The sequence below is a fragment of the Malaclemys terrapin genome, chromosome 9, assembly GCF_027887155.1.
Source record: "Malaclemys terrapin pileata isolate rMalTer1 chromosome 9, rMalTer1.hap1, whole genome shotgun sequence".
Lineage (NCBI taxonomy): Eukaryota > Metazoa > Chordata > Testudines > Emydidae > Malaclemys > Malaclemys terrapin.
Window position 1 is genome coordinate 46617864 of NC_071513.1, and position 14823 is coordinate 46632686.

The 14823-nt window shown below is 51.0% G+C and overlaps 1 protein-coding gene across 1 annotated transcript in view; it reads left to right on the top strand.

Annotated features, from left to right (window-relative positions):
• LOC128843746 (diacylglycerol kinase delta-like) overlaps positions 1-9482 on the top strand; it is a 166552-nt gene extending 157070 nt beyond the window's left edge. The window contains exon 30 of the mRNA XM_054040836.1: positions 5311-9482. Within this exon, the coding sequence (XP_053896811.1) occupies positions 5311-5385 (75 nt within the window). The 3' untranslated portion in view covers positions 5386-9482. The remainder of the gene's footprint in view (positions 1-5310) is intronic.
• The last annotated feature ends 5341 nt before the right edge of the window (positions 9483-14823 follow it).

The window sequence follows — 14823 nt, forward strand, 5'->3', positions numbered from 1 at the left end:
TCGCTGGTTGTCTCTGCAGTCAACAAACGAGAGCAGCATGGCCAGCAAGCCCCGGCCCCCAAGGCCAAGGAGGCAAAGCGCTTGGACTTATTTGGTAGGAAGGTCTACTCGTCCGGGGGCCTCCAGTTGAGGATTGCTAACCAACAAGCGATTCTGAAGAGACACAATTTCAATTCTTGGGCATCAGTCTTCAAGTTTAAGGACTCCCTGCTCCAGGGTTCACAACCAGAGTTCGCTGCCCTGGTGGACGAGGGGAAGGCAGTAGCCAAAACCTCTTTGCAAGCCTCCCTTGACTCCGCAGACGCAGCGGCCAGGACAATCGTGTCAGGAGTGGTAATGAGGCGCTCGGCATGGCTACAGGCTTCCAGCATTCCCCCAGAGGTACAAAACACCTTGCAAGACCTGTTCGAAGGGTTAGGCTTGTTCTCAGACCAGACGGATGCCAGATTGCATAGCCTCAAAGACTCTCAAGCAACCCTCAAGTTGTTGGGAACGCACACCCCAGTGACACAGAGGAACCCCTTTAAGCCCCAACCACCGCAGAGGCAATACCACCCTCGTCCTAGACAGGAACCGTACCGCAGAAGGGGCAGGGATAACAGGCGTAGACGTAACAACACGCCTAACCAGGGCCAAAACCACAGCCAAGGCAAGCTGCAGCCGGGAAATAAGCAAGGGTTTTGAAGCTGCGATTGAGGACAGCGTACCAACCCTTATACTGGATCCTCCTCTATGTTTCAGGGACCGCCTGTCCCATTTTTACCGTGCTTGGTCCCGTATAACGTCGGACCGCTGGGTCCTTCGCACGGTGGAGGCAGGATACACCCTTCAGTTCTCCTCGCCCCCTCCCTCTCACCCCCCATCCCTGTCACTCTTCAGGGACCCCTCTCACGAGCAACTCCTTATGCAGGAAGTGCGGGCCCTCCTCAAAGTAGGAAGCAGTGGAAGAAGTCCCTCCGGACCTAAGAGGGAAAGGGTTTTACTCCAGATGTTTCCTCATTCCCAAAGCAAAAGGGGGCCTCCATCCCATTTTGGACCTACGCAAACTAAACAAATTTTTGGTCAAGGCACGTTTTCGTATGGTCTCCCTTGGATCCAGGGGATTGGTACGCTGCCCTCGATATGAAAGATGCATACTTTCACATTGCCATTTGCACGGCCCACCGGCGGTTCCTACGCTTTACCATCAACCAACACCATTTCCAATTTACGGTCTTGCCCTTCGGCCTAGCAACGGCCCCGCGAGTGTTCACGAAATGCATGTCCGTGGTGGCAGCCTTTCTTCGGAAAAGAAAGATGCGGGTATACCCGTACTTGGATGACTGGCTCCTCGCGGGCAGGTAAGAAGACGAGGTCCGCTCCCACGTGGCACTGGTGTTACAGGTGTTCTGCAAGCTCGGTCTACTGGTCAATGTACCCAAGTCCTCACTGAGCCCCACGCAGGACTGGATTTCATAGGAGCGGTTCTGGACTCGGTGGCGGCACGGGCAAGTCTTCCAGTGTCATAGTTCCTGGCCATTCAAAGGGTCGTAAGCTCCATCCAACAATTCCCCACGACCACGGCCAGGTGCCGTATGCAACTCTTGGGGCACATGGCGGCTTGCAGACATGTAGTCAGACATGCCCGCCTAAGACTTAGACTGTTACAGTTGTGGCTGGCCGAAACGTATTGCCCCAACAGAGACCCCTTAGACCTAGTAGTGTCAATCCCAGCTCGGGTGTCGAACTCCCCCGCTGGTGGCTCGATCACCAGCAGGTTTGCGAAGGGGTCCCTTTCGCCACCCCGCAACCCACTCTGACATTAGTAACAGATGCGTCGGACCTGGGCTGGGGGGCGCACCTTGGGGACCTGCGGACCCAGGGCTTATGGTCCAGGGAAGAAAAGTTGCTTCACATCAATCTGAAGGAGTTAAGGGCAGTTCCCCTCACCTGCCAGACCTTTCACGCTACCATAGAAGGCCACAGCGTGTCAGTTCTGACGGACAACACTACCGCCATGTTCTACATAAACAAGCAGGGAGGGTCCTGATCCTCTCCCTTCTGTCACGAGGCGCTCCTCCTATGGGACTTCTGTATAGCCCATTCAGTCCACCTACTGGCACCATATCTCCCAGGGGTCCAAAACAGGTTAGCAGACCGCTTCAGCAGGTCCTACCACATGCACTAATGGACTCTACGAGAGGACATCCTGCATTCAGTCTTCCACCTGGGGAAACCCCCACCTCTGGATCTCTTCGCCACCAAGGACAACAGCCAATGCCCTCAGTTTTGTTCATTCCAGAACCTCAGCCCGGGCTCATTGGCAGATGCCTTTGCGATTCCGTGAGGCGGAAGACTGAGGTATGCCTTCCCACCATTCCCGCTCATCCACAGGGTCCTGCTCAAGACCTGCAGGGACAAGGCGACAGTCATCCTCATCGCACCGGCGTGGCCGGTTCACGACCCTGCTGGAACTATCCGTGACCGCCCCGATCGCCCTCCCCCTCTATCGCAACCTCATCACGCAGGACTGGGGTCGCCTACTCCACCCGAACCTACCGTCGCTACATCTCACGGCGTGGTATCTCTCTGGCTAAACAATATGGCGCACAGGTGCTCCCACCAGATCCAGCAAATTCTTCTTGGTAGTAGGAAGCCCTCCACAAGAGCGAGCTACCTTGACAAATGGAAGAGGTTCTCCCACTGGTGTGAGCCTCATCACATACAGCCTCTGCAGGCCTCCATCCCATCAATACTGGACTACTTGCTGCACCTCAAGCATCAAGGGCTCACTCCCACCTCAATTAAAGTGCATCTGGCCACCATATCGGCGTTCCACCCCGGAGAGTTGCGGGTTTCGGTGTTCTCCAACCCCACAGTAGTCCGATTCCTCAAGGGGCTGGAGAGGGTGTTTCCCTACTCACGCCCGCCGGTCCCTGCATGGAATCTTAACCTGGTCCTAACTAAACTCATGGGGCCGCCCTTTGAACCCCTAGCCTCTTGCTCCCTCATGCACCTCTCATGGAAGGTAGCGTTTCTAGTGGCCATCACATCGGCTAGGAGGGTATCGGAATTGAGAGCCCTCACTTCAGAACCCCCTTATACAGTTTTTTATAAGGATAAGGTGCAACTGAGGCCGCACCCCAAATTCCTTCCTAAAGTGGTCACGCAATTTCATATGGGGCAGGACGTTTGTTTACCGGTGTTCTTCCCTAAGCCCCATACGGACCCAAGCCACCGCAGCCTACGTACCCTCGATGTCCGTAGAGCCTTGGCATTCTATCTGGAATGGACCAGGCCATTCCGCAAGTCGACGCAACTGTTCATTGCCATTGCGGAGAGAAGGAAAGGCCAGCCTATCTCGGCGCAACGTTTGTCAGCATGGATTGTGCTTTGCATACGCACATGCTATGAGCTCGCCAACGTACCAGCCCCAGAGATCAGAGCTCACTCGACTAGAGCCCAAGCGTCCTCGGCGGCTTTCTTGGCGCAGGTTCCACTCCAAGAAATCTGTAAAGCGGCGACCTGGTTGTCGGTGCATACGTTCGCAGCCCACTACGCAATCCATCATCAGACCAGAGAGGTGGTCGGCAGGGCTGTGCTTCAATCAATTGTTCCTTGACTCCTACCCTCCTCCAGTGGTAAGCTTGTGAGTCACCTAATGTGTAATGGACGTGAACAATCACTCGAAGAAGAAAAAACGGTTACTTACCTTCTGTAACTGTTGTTCTTTGAGATGTGTTGTTCACATCCATTACACTTCCCACCCTCCTTCCCCTCTGTCGGAGTCACCGTCAAGAAGGAACCGAGGGAGGGTCAGGCCCGCAGGGATATATATACGCTAGAGTGGGGCGCTGCTCTGGCGGGAGGGGGGACCCTGCCGGCCCGACGGGAGCCGCTGAGGGAAGAAGTTTCTGACGTCCATGCATGCGACGCGCACACACCTAATGTGTAATGGACGTGAACAACACATCTCGAAGAACAACAGTTACAGAAGGTAGGTAACCGTTGTTTTTTTTACAGCCAGCAGCCATTGCTTACATGCTACCCTGAATGTCCTCAGGTAGACTTCTTATGTGGATTGGAGCCTTCCAAGATTCATTGTCCTTTTAAGTGTTTCTCGATTAGGCACTTAATTTGCACAGTCCTTTCTCAAGAAGCTGAGTAAATGTTTACTAAAGCTACTTAAAAATCAAGCAAGTACACAGCCAATATTCATAATTTCACATACAACAATGACACATGCATACAAATAGGATGAATAGATTCAGTAGACCATAACCTTTACAGAGATATGTCCAGTTATATATACATTCATAAGCATATTTCCACAAAGCCTTAAGGGTGCACTGTCACACCCCCATCCTACCAGCCCCCTGCCTGCCCAGTTCACATGCCCTGTCCCACTCTCCCGACCAGCCTGCCACTTGCCTGCCCAGTACACATACCCTGCCCCGCTCCCCCATCCTGCCAGTCCCCTGCCTGCCTGGTACACATTCCCATCCCCACTCCCCCATCATGCCAGCCTCCTGCCTGCCCAGCTCACACACCCTGCCCCACTACCCCGACCTGCCAGCCCCGTCTGCCTGGTTCACATGCCCTGCCCAGCTCCCCCAACCTGCTGCCCCCTTGGCCTGTGCAGTTCACACGCCCTGCCCTGCCCTGCTCCTCTCCTCTAGCCTGCCCTACCCCACTGCGGGAGGTGGCTATGGTACGCCTTTGGATTCTCTATTTCAGTGTCTCCTCCCACACCTGCAGCCAGGGTGGGCTGTGGATCAGGCCTCAAAGCCCTCTTCGGTGCCCCCTAAGTCCTGGGGCTCTCCTCCCCTGTGGGCAACCCCAGGCCCCCAACCGGTGAATGGAAGGCAATGGGTCCCAGCATGGGGCACCATTCTGCTGCTGCCAGCCTGGTAGGCGGGATATGCCATCTCTGGGCGCGGGGCCCACTCTTAGCCAGCCACCTGCCCCAGCAGTCTCCGAAACGCCAGCATCCTGGCTGGATTGGACTCGCAGTTTTGCCTGTGGTGAGAGCTGCTTCCCATGGGGGGCTGGATTCTGACCGAGGGGCATGCAGATGGTTGGCTAGAAATCCAGCGGGGGCTTTTAAGCCAGTGTTTTCCTAGCTGCATTTGCTAATGTGCTGCTGAGCCCTAGAAATCGATCCTGCGCACTCCACCTAGACTGCTGAGGGAGGCTGGGGTGCAAGGATTGCAGGACTGGAGCCCATGTTCATCAGTAATAAAAATGTCTGCTGCTCCCCTGTGGTTCAGAGACGCTTTGTGTATTTGTCAGGTGCGCGTTTATTCAACTTTGTCCTCTTCTTTTATTCAGGATCTGGGGATAACAAAGGTGGGCCATATGAAGAGGATTCTCCAGGGAATTAAAGACATCAGCAGCCATCCCTAGCAAAGCATATAAAGGAAAAAGAACGTGGCCAGTGTCGGTGACGGGGAATCTTAACTCTGGATGGGCCCTCCAGAACCTGAAATCTAGTACAGGCACTCTAGAACGCTAGCAACTTCACAGTCATTCTAGAACTCTAAACACCTAGGCATCTGTTCTTGAGCGTGTTTGTTCGTGATGCAGATGCATCCCATCAGCAAACGACCCAGAATGGAATGCTGTGGAATCCTTTCACTAGAACATTTCTCATCACCGCTCTCAAGCGTGCCCCTGAAGAGTTTACAGTTCCATGTTAGCCAAAGATTGTTGGTCTGTATGTCTTTGCCCTCGATTGCCCTTGTGGTTTTTGGTTTCTGTGCTTGATGGTTTCAGTTCAGCAGTTAATTTCCATATGTACCTGTGAGCTAGAAGAAAGGACCAAGCTGTATGTGTGCTGCTGGAGTTGTCAGGTTTCCATAGCAGCTGAGTCACATTTAGTTGACTACTTCCAGGCTTCAATGTGAAGAAGACCTGAGTTACATGAGAGCAGGCAGCCAGCAGCAAGTGGTGAGATGGGAGCAAACTCTAGAAATGGCCAGATCTGCGAGACTACAGCGCCACCTGTGACCCATCCGAGGCAGAAAACTCGACACAGTCAAAGACTACACATCCTCCTGTCCCACCTTCAGGGAGGGACAGTGCCTCTTTGACAGGGCTATGGGGGAACAGGCACTAGGGCATGCCTTGCCAGCACCATGGCTTTTCTAATCTTCATTTCAAAGCTGTGATATGTTTGGGCTCATGGCAGTGTATCTCGTCCCAGAAGAGTATAGTGCATGCTGGGCCACCTTTCCCGCCTGGGTCTCGTCCAAAGGCCGCTCAGAGCAGCGAGTGTGTATATTGCTTTTGTTTGCCAGTTTCCTGCCTATGGAATATAGCTGGTTCCTCCAGCAGCCTTGGGGCGTATTGGGTTGTCTGCTGAGATGACTGGACACCCTGTCCTGACCCACTGGCCCTCATTCCTCTTGGCTTGCTTGTTTTGAGCCAGAGGTGATAGAGCTCCCTTTAGCCTCAGGGCACTACTTGGGTAGCATGTTGGTTCCCTCCTCTGAACACCAAATCTCTTGGGTTCCAGAACCAGAAACCCATCGTAGGCTGTGCTGAGCGTCCCTGACTCCCATTGATCCCAGGGGCACATGAGCCTTGTGAGTCCCACCTGAGATCAGGCCTCCCACTGTCCGTCCTACCCAAAGGTAGCTCACATTCCCTGCCACCATTCAGTGCCATTCAGGAGGCTTCTGTGAAGTGAAAATGGGGAAACTCGAGGCTCCTGCTAGACTGGAGCAGAGGAGGGGGCTCCTTCCGGAGGGGGGGGGACCAGCTCATGCAGGCTCAAGAACCTTCTGACATTTCAACATGGCAGCTTTGGAAGTTGTGATAGTGAAATATACCACACAAAAAACAACAACCCAACCTCCCACCCCCGCTCCACTGTTGTTCAGCCATAAAATGTATTTAAATTCTGTAAATAGTTTCCAAGAAAAGATATTTATTGCAGTGAGATGTAAACCTGTAATTTATTCTGTCCTGAATTGAACTGGACTGGTTGGTGCAGCAGGTACTCCAGCCTCTGACAATGACCAGCCACCAATGCTCCTCCAGTAGCCGGAGGCCTCTGACCTCTTGCTCACGTTTTGATGTTAAATTGGAAAAACTGCCCTGCTCAATGTAATAAAGAGTCACCTCCCAGCTTCATTGCCCCAGAACAGTGATACAAAAAGAAGAGCCAGTCATGAAGGTGGGAGGAAATAATTTGATTTTCAAAAAATCTCAAAATATTGAAAAACTGGTAAAAAAAAGTTTCCCACCCATTGTGATGTCTTCTGCTCAGCTCTATAATTGACCCATCACCTGGCCTTTCTGAGGAGCCAACGTTAAACCACTCACTCACTGGGAAAGGTGAAAAATAACTTCAACTTAAGTCCAAAATTTCAAGCAATTGCCGATTGTGGGTGTCCGATGTGAGATTGATTATTGCAGAGGGGCTAACCACTCCCACCTTCTGCTGATGCCTGCTGGCGTGGCAGGGCCCAGCATTTGTGAGAATCAAACTCAGGGTGCTTCCTGTTGGACACCCAAAAGGAGTGGCCACTTTTGAAGAGGTGAGCCTTCCTGTTACATTGAGACATGCACATGGCACTGGCCCTGCGGTAATGGGGCTGGGAGGAAATCTCATGCTTTAAGCTTTGTCCTAAAGTTTCTCCAGCCTCAGGGGATGAAACCTGGTCCTTAACGGCTGTGTTTAGCTCTACAGCGGTGTTGACACTGGCCCACGGACAGCACTAGCAGCGCAACCTCAATGCAAAAAGGCATTTCCTTCCGACTAGCAGCTGGGCCCACCTGGGGCTGCATTTCACCCACTGGTGCCATGTTCTGCTTAAAAGTGCCACTGTGGCTGCAGGCCAAGCACTGGTGAAGCAACGGGAGAAGGCCAGAGCGGTATGGACTGACCTGGAATACCCACCACTGCCATGGTCTTTGCACATCACTCCATGGAGGAGCCAGGAACCAGCCACCCTCCAGCAAAGCTGTTGTTAGGCATTAAACAGCAGCCATGGACTCTTGTGCAATGACCCCATGTGGGAAGGGAGAGCTGTGTGTTTAAACTGGATTGCCGCGCACAGCAGTGCAATGAATTACTTATGAATGTATTGTCATATCACTGCCTGAACCAGCCCCGGTCCCTGCAGAGCGAGTTATAGGGCCTGGCTATGGGGATTGTCTTGTGGGGGTTGGAGTTGTGCCTCATCACCCACCTTTGTCCTGCTGTGTGTGTCCCAGCTAGAGCCATCCATCCAGGAGTCTGGGGCAGGTGTCTAGGGAAACAGCCTGCCTATGCTCTCTGCGGGCTGGGTGGGGTGGTGCTGAACTCTTGTGCGCTAACCTGTGATCCAGTGGGTGGTGTGTATAGTGACTGTAACGGTAGGGATGGGGTGAGGGGAGGGTGTACATGGGGGAAGGAGGGGTGTTTAAATGACCATTTTCCAGAGGTAGCTGCTGCCCTCTATACTCTCCCTAGCATGGGCTGGGCTAGGCTGGGCCCAGGGGGGGAGGGGTAAGAGCCTGGGACAGGAAAGGCCAGAATGGTGAGGCTGCTGCAATGCTCCCTCTGTTCACCATATAATTGGGGGTGGGGGGAGGGGTCTGACGCTGCCCTTCATGTACCCCCAGGGACAGGGTGTCTCCCTCGGCTTGGTGCAAACTGAGCATAAATCACCATCAGGCCAACTTGGCACTATTCATCTCCTTCCTACAACTCCCCAAGCGACAGGGCTGTAGTGGGAACACTGCCCCACATGCTGCTGTTCCTGCAGCAATCAGTCCCTGCAGAGCTCAGGTCAGCAGGTGCCACCTGCGCCTTCAAGACTGCTAAGCAGGGGCCACCTAATGGCATCACTGCCCAGGAATAGGGTTTAGGCCCAAGGCCAGGAGCGAGCAGAACTTGTCCTAGCCTCCTCACTGCACCAAATTTAGACAGACAGGAAAGTGGACTCCCCTCTTATCTCTGGCCTCAGCCAGTGGCCCATTACAGCTGATATGGGCCCTGCTGTGGAAGGCTGGAGCCAGCAGCAGCCTGTTTATATTAACAGGACATTTATGTGTGCCAGCATCTGGGGTAACTGAACTGGGCAGGTGCTGGCAGCAGCAGCCCTGCCCTGCTGTAAATTAAGTCATGCCAGGGAGAGGCTCCATTGCAGTGAGACCCAGGACCTAGGCCAAAAGCAGCCAGCCACATGCACTGTTAGGGGGTGTTTGTGAAATCATCTGTGGCCTTACGCTGCTGTCCAGTGGTGGGGGATGGGGTGGGGCACGTACTTGCCAATGAGGAGCAGAGTGCTGGGAAGCAAGAATGGAGGCAGCAGTAGGTGAGAGTATTGGAGACACCCACCCCCAATAAAACAAAACAAAACAAAAAAACCCTGCCCTCAAGTTTTGCTTGACTCTGTCTTAGCCTGTTTGTTAGGAGCTGGCTGAAGGCAGGAATGGAAGGAGGCAGTGGACCAAGTACACATGGCCTAGAGGGTTTGGTAAATGTAAAAGATTAAAATGATGGAAACATTTGCATGTGGTTTTATTGGTGCGGCTTGGGCTAGTTGAGGGGACAGGCTGGATTCCAGAGGGCAGTAGAGAAATTTCATTTCAGCTTTCAAATGAGCCACTCAGGCTGGCCAACCCCAGCCCTCAAAATTCAAGCCAGGTCCCCAAAGCACAAGCGCTGCCTAAAACTCACAAATTTTTGGTATAATAAATGTTGGGGGTCATTTGCTGCCTGGTCTTTCAGAGGTCACAGGTTCAAGCTTCTCCCCAGCCCTGATGACTAGATGCTCACCTTGAAAATGAATAGCTGAGATTCCCCTGACTCCAGGAGCTGGGGCTTTAAGAAAAAAAAAATCTCAGTAATTGTGGCTATTAATGATTATGGTAGGAATTAGGAGGTCTAGTCACAGAGGAGGGCAATGTGGGGTTAGCTGCTGTATACACATACATCTTTCTGTTGTGTAACAGGGCTACCATGGGCCAGATGGATAAATACCAGGGAGGGAGAGGAATTATTTCAGCTCAGTATTAATGTGGACACGAGAACAAATGGATATAAACTGGCCGTCAGGAAGTTTAGGCTTGAAATTATACAAAGGTTTCTAACCATCAGAGGGGTGAAGTTTTGGAACAGCCTTCCGAGGGAAACAGTGGGGGCAAAAGCCCTCTCTGGCTTTAAGATTAAGCTTGATAAGTTTATGGAGGGAATGGTTTGATGGGATAAAGTAATTTTAGTCAATACCCTGTTTCCCCGAAAATAAGACAGTGTCTTATATTAATTTTTGCTCCCAAAGATGCGCTAGGTCTTATTTTCAGGGGATGTCTTATTTTTCAGAAATGAAAAATGCCTTATTATCGGTGGATGCCTTATTATCGGGGAGGTCTTATTATCGGGGGGATGCCTTATATTACAACGAGAGGCAAAACTGTAAGTAGGCCTTATTTTCGGAGGATGTCTTATTTTCGGGGAAACAGGGTAGGTCAATAACGTGCCCTCACTGGTAATTAGTAACAATGGTCAATGATGGGATATTAAAAGTTACTATAGAGAACATTTTCCAGAGGGTCTGGCTAGAGAATCTTGCCCGCATGCTCGGGGATCAGCTGATCGCCATATTTGGGGTCGGGAAGGAATTTTCCTCCAGGGTAGATTGGCAAAGGCCCTGGAGGTTTTTCACCTTCCTCTGCAGCATGGGGCAGGGGTCGCTTGCTGGAGGATTCTCAGCAATTTGAAGTCTTTAAATCATTATTTGGGGACTTCAACAGCTGAGTCAAGGGAGAGAATTATTCCAGGAGTGGGTGGGTCAGCTTTTGTGGCCTACCTCACGTGGGAGGTCAGACTAGATGATCATAATGGTCCCTTCTGACCTTAGAGTCTATGAGATGGGGAAGGGGGCTATTGTCCCTCTAGACAGAGAAGTGGGGGAGGGGAGGCGACTGGTAACGTAGAGACCAATTTACCTCAACTTGAGTAACTCCCTGCCCAGCACACGCAACAGGCCCAGGGCCTGACCAGCAGTCCTTGACCTAACAGCATTGCTCCATTTCATACACATCAGCTAAAGAGAACAGCTTCCCTCTCCCCCTTGTAGCACCCCACCCACAGCACTGTGCTGGGAAACCAACTGCTGATGCGCTGCTGAGGTCTTGGAGGAACAGCCCGAGTCCAGCCTTGGTGGGTGGGGTGGGGGCGGGGTGGGGGCTGCCCAGCATTGCACACAGTCAGGCTGACTGAAGTTACCACAGCCTTTATGTTAGGAAGCAGTGGGGTGTTTGCATCAGTGCTCCCCCACACCCCTCTTCCCCCCCCACACACTGCAATCATAGAATAGCAAGGTTGGAAGGGACCTCAGGAGGTCATCTAGTCCAACCTCCTGCTGAAAGTAGGACCATTTGCCACTAAATCATCCCAGCCAGGGCTTTGTCAAGCCTGACCTTAAAAACCTCTAAGGAAGGAGATTCCACCACCTGCCTAGGTAACCCATTCCAGTGCTTCACCACCCTCTTAGTGAAAAAGTTTTTCCTAATATCCAACCTAAACCTCCCCCACTGCAACTTGAGACCATTACTCCTTGTGCTGTCATCAGGTGCCACTGAGAACAGTCTAGATCCATCCTCTTTGGAACCCCCCTTCAGGTAGTTGAAGGCTGCTATCAAATCCCCCCTCGTTCTTCTCTTCTGGAGACTAAACAATCCCAGTTCCCTCAGCCTCTCCTCATAAGTCATGTGCTCCAGCCCCCTAATCATTTTTGTTGCTCTCCGCTGGCCTCTTCCAATTTTTCCACATCCTTCTTGTAGTGTGGGGCCCAAGGGGATAGACTAGTTGAGGGCCCTAGTTCAGCCCCTCCTAACACTTCCAGCCATGGTCTAGTTTAGAAACAATTCCAGCCATGAGTGAGCCAGGCCCTATCTTACTCCATAACTCTGCCTCCCCCTCCTCCACATGCAGAGCCAAGTGGCTGCAGCTAGCCCCAGGGGGAGGGAGCTGGGTTTCCAGTGCCACAAGCCCATGCAGTGACAAACCTGCAGCCTTAGCAACCCCTCTGGGGGTTACTCACATGCAGCACCAGGCTGCGAATCAGGCAGGTTGCTATAGGGCAGCAGGGATGGAGCTGGGTGGGAAGAACATTCACCCTGCACTCAGCAACAGCTCACATGGTGCTGTAAGATGCGGTCATGTGCTCAGCCCCCAATTGGCCCTGTGCTGAGCTTTTTTGAAAACCCCATCCAGGGCCTGCACCAGCTGTATCCCATTGTCAGTGAGAGTGAGCTCCCCAGGTGTGGTTGCAGAGCTACAGCATCCTTGCAATGGTTTCTGTGAGGAGCTGGTCCCCAGTGCACAGCTCTCAGAAGAGTAGGGATGGGCTGGCACTCAGGGAGGGGGGAGTCAATAGGTTGACCATGGGCCACATCCATACCACCATGTGCTTCTGAAGGGACCCCAAAAAATCTTTTTATTTATTTATTATTTTCTCTGGAGTCTGGACCATGACTAGACCTTGGTCAAGAACTTTGGACCTTGACAAAAAAAAACCTGAATACCCCAGCAGTCAGCACTGCTCATGGTGCTCTAACTGGACAGGCAAAGGATATGAAGGTGATTCCCACCCCTGGGACATTCATTTTATGTGACAAGTCTGAGGAATTGTCCTAGATTAAGGACCTAGGGGTCACAGTGGACGAGAAGATGGATATGAATCAACAGTGTGCTCTCGTTGCCAAGAAAGCTAACAGCATTTTGGGCTGTATAAGTAGGGGCATTGCCAGCAGATCGAAGAATGTGATCGTTCCCCTTTATTCGACATTGGTGAGGCCTCATCTGGAGTACCTTGTCCAGTTTTGGGCTCCACACTACAAGAAGGATGTGGAAAAATTGGAAAGAGTCCAGCAGAGGGCAACAAAAATGATTAGGGGTCTGGAGCACATGACTTATGAGGAGAGGCTGAGGGAACTGGGATTGTTTAGTCTCCAGAAGAGAAGAATGAGGGGGGATTTGATAGCTGATTTCAACTACCTGAAGGGGGGGGTTCCAAAGAGGATGGAGCTAGGCTGTTCTCAGTGGTGGCAGATGACAGAACAAGGAGCAATGGTCTCAAGTTGCAGTGGGGGAGGTCTAGGTTGGATATTAGGAAGCACTGGAATGCATTACCTAGGGAGGTGGTGGAATCTCCTTCCTTGGAGGTTTTTAAGGTCAGGCTTGACAAAGCCCTGGCTGGGATGATTTAGTTGGGAATTGGTCCTGCTTTGAGCAGGGGGTTGGACTAGATGACCTCCTGAGGTCCCTTCCAACCCTGATATTCTATGATTCTATGTCATTAGAGGAGGTTTTGGAACAAATAGATAAATTTAGCAATAAGAAGTCACCAGGATCAGATGGTATTCACCCAAGAGTTCTGCAGGCACTCAAATGTGAAAGTGCAGAACTACTAACTGTGGTTTGCAATCTATCACCTAAATCAGCCCCTGTAACACATAAGGATAGCTAATATGATGCCACATTTTAGAAAAGGGCCCACAGGTGATCCTGGCAAGTACAGGCTGGTAAATCTAACTTCAGGACCAGGCAAATTGGCTGAAACTATAGTAAAGAACTGAATTATGAGGCACATGGACAAATACAATATCGTGAGGAAGGGTCAAGGAAACTCATGCCTCATGAAGCTTTTGGAATTCTTTGAGGGTGTCAACAAACATGGACAAGGGTGATCTACTGGCTATAGTGTATTTGGACTTTCAGAAAGTCTTTGACAAAGTCCCTTACCAAGGCACTTGAATTAAGTAAGCAGTCATGGGATAAGAGGGAAGGTCTACTCATGGATCAGTAACTTGTTAAGAGACAAGAAATAAAGCGTAGGAATAAATTGTCAGTTTTCAGAATGACGAGAGGTAAATAGCAGGGTCCCCCCCCAAGGATCTATACCAGGACTTGTGCTGTTCAATATATTGATAAATGATTTGGAAAAGGGGGCAAATAGTAAGGAGGCAAAGCTTGCAGATGATATAAAATTACTCAAGATATCCAAAGCTGACTGCAAAGAATTAGAAAGGGATCTCACAAAACTGGGTGACTGGGCAACAAAAATGGCAGCTGAAATTCAGTGTTGATAAATGCAAAGTAATGCACATTGGAAAACATAATCCAAACTATCCATACAAAATGATGGGGTCTAAATTAGCTGTTACCACTCAAGAAATCTTGGAGTTGTCATGGGTAGTTCTCTGAAATCTTGTGCTCAATGTGCAGCAGCAACAAGCTAAACAGAATGTTAGGAACCATTAGCAAAAGGATAGATACAGAAAATATAATGCCACTACATAAATCCATGGTATGCCCACACCTTGCATACTCCGTGCAGTTCTGGTCACCCCACCTCAAAAACCCCCTAGGTTATTTTAGTATTGGGAAAAAGTGCAGAGGGGGCAACAAAAAAGGATTAGGGGTATGGAACAGCTTCCATATGAGGAGAGATCAAAAAGACTGGGACTGTTCAGCTTGGAAAAGAGATTAATACTGGGGGAGATATGATAGAGGTCTATAAAATCATGACTGGTGTGGTGAAAGTGAATAAGGAAGTACTACGGGTCACCTGATTAAATGACTAGGCACCAGGTTTAAAAACAAAAAGCAAGTATTTCTTCACACAAACACAGTCAACCTGTGGAACTTGCCGCCAGAGGATGTTGTGAAGGCCAGAAACATAAGTGGGTTCAAAAAAAGAACTAGATAAGTTCATAGGGGATATGTCCATCAATGGCTATTAGCCAAGATGGTCATGGATACAACCCCATGCTCTGGTGTCCTTAAGCCTCTGACCGCTAGAAGCTGGGACTGGATGACAGGGGATGGATCGCTTGAGAGTTGTC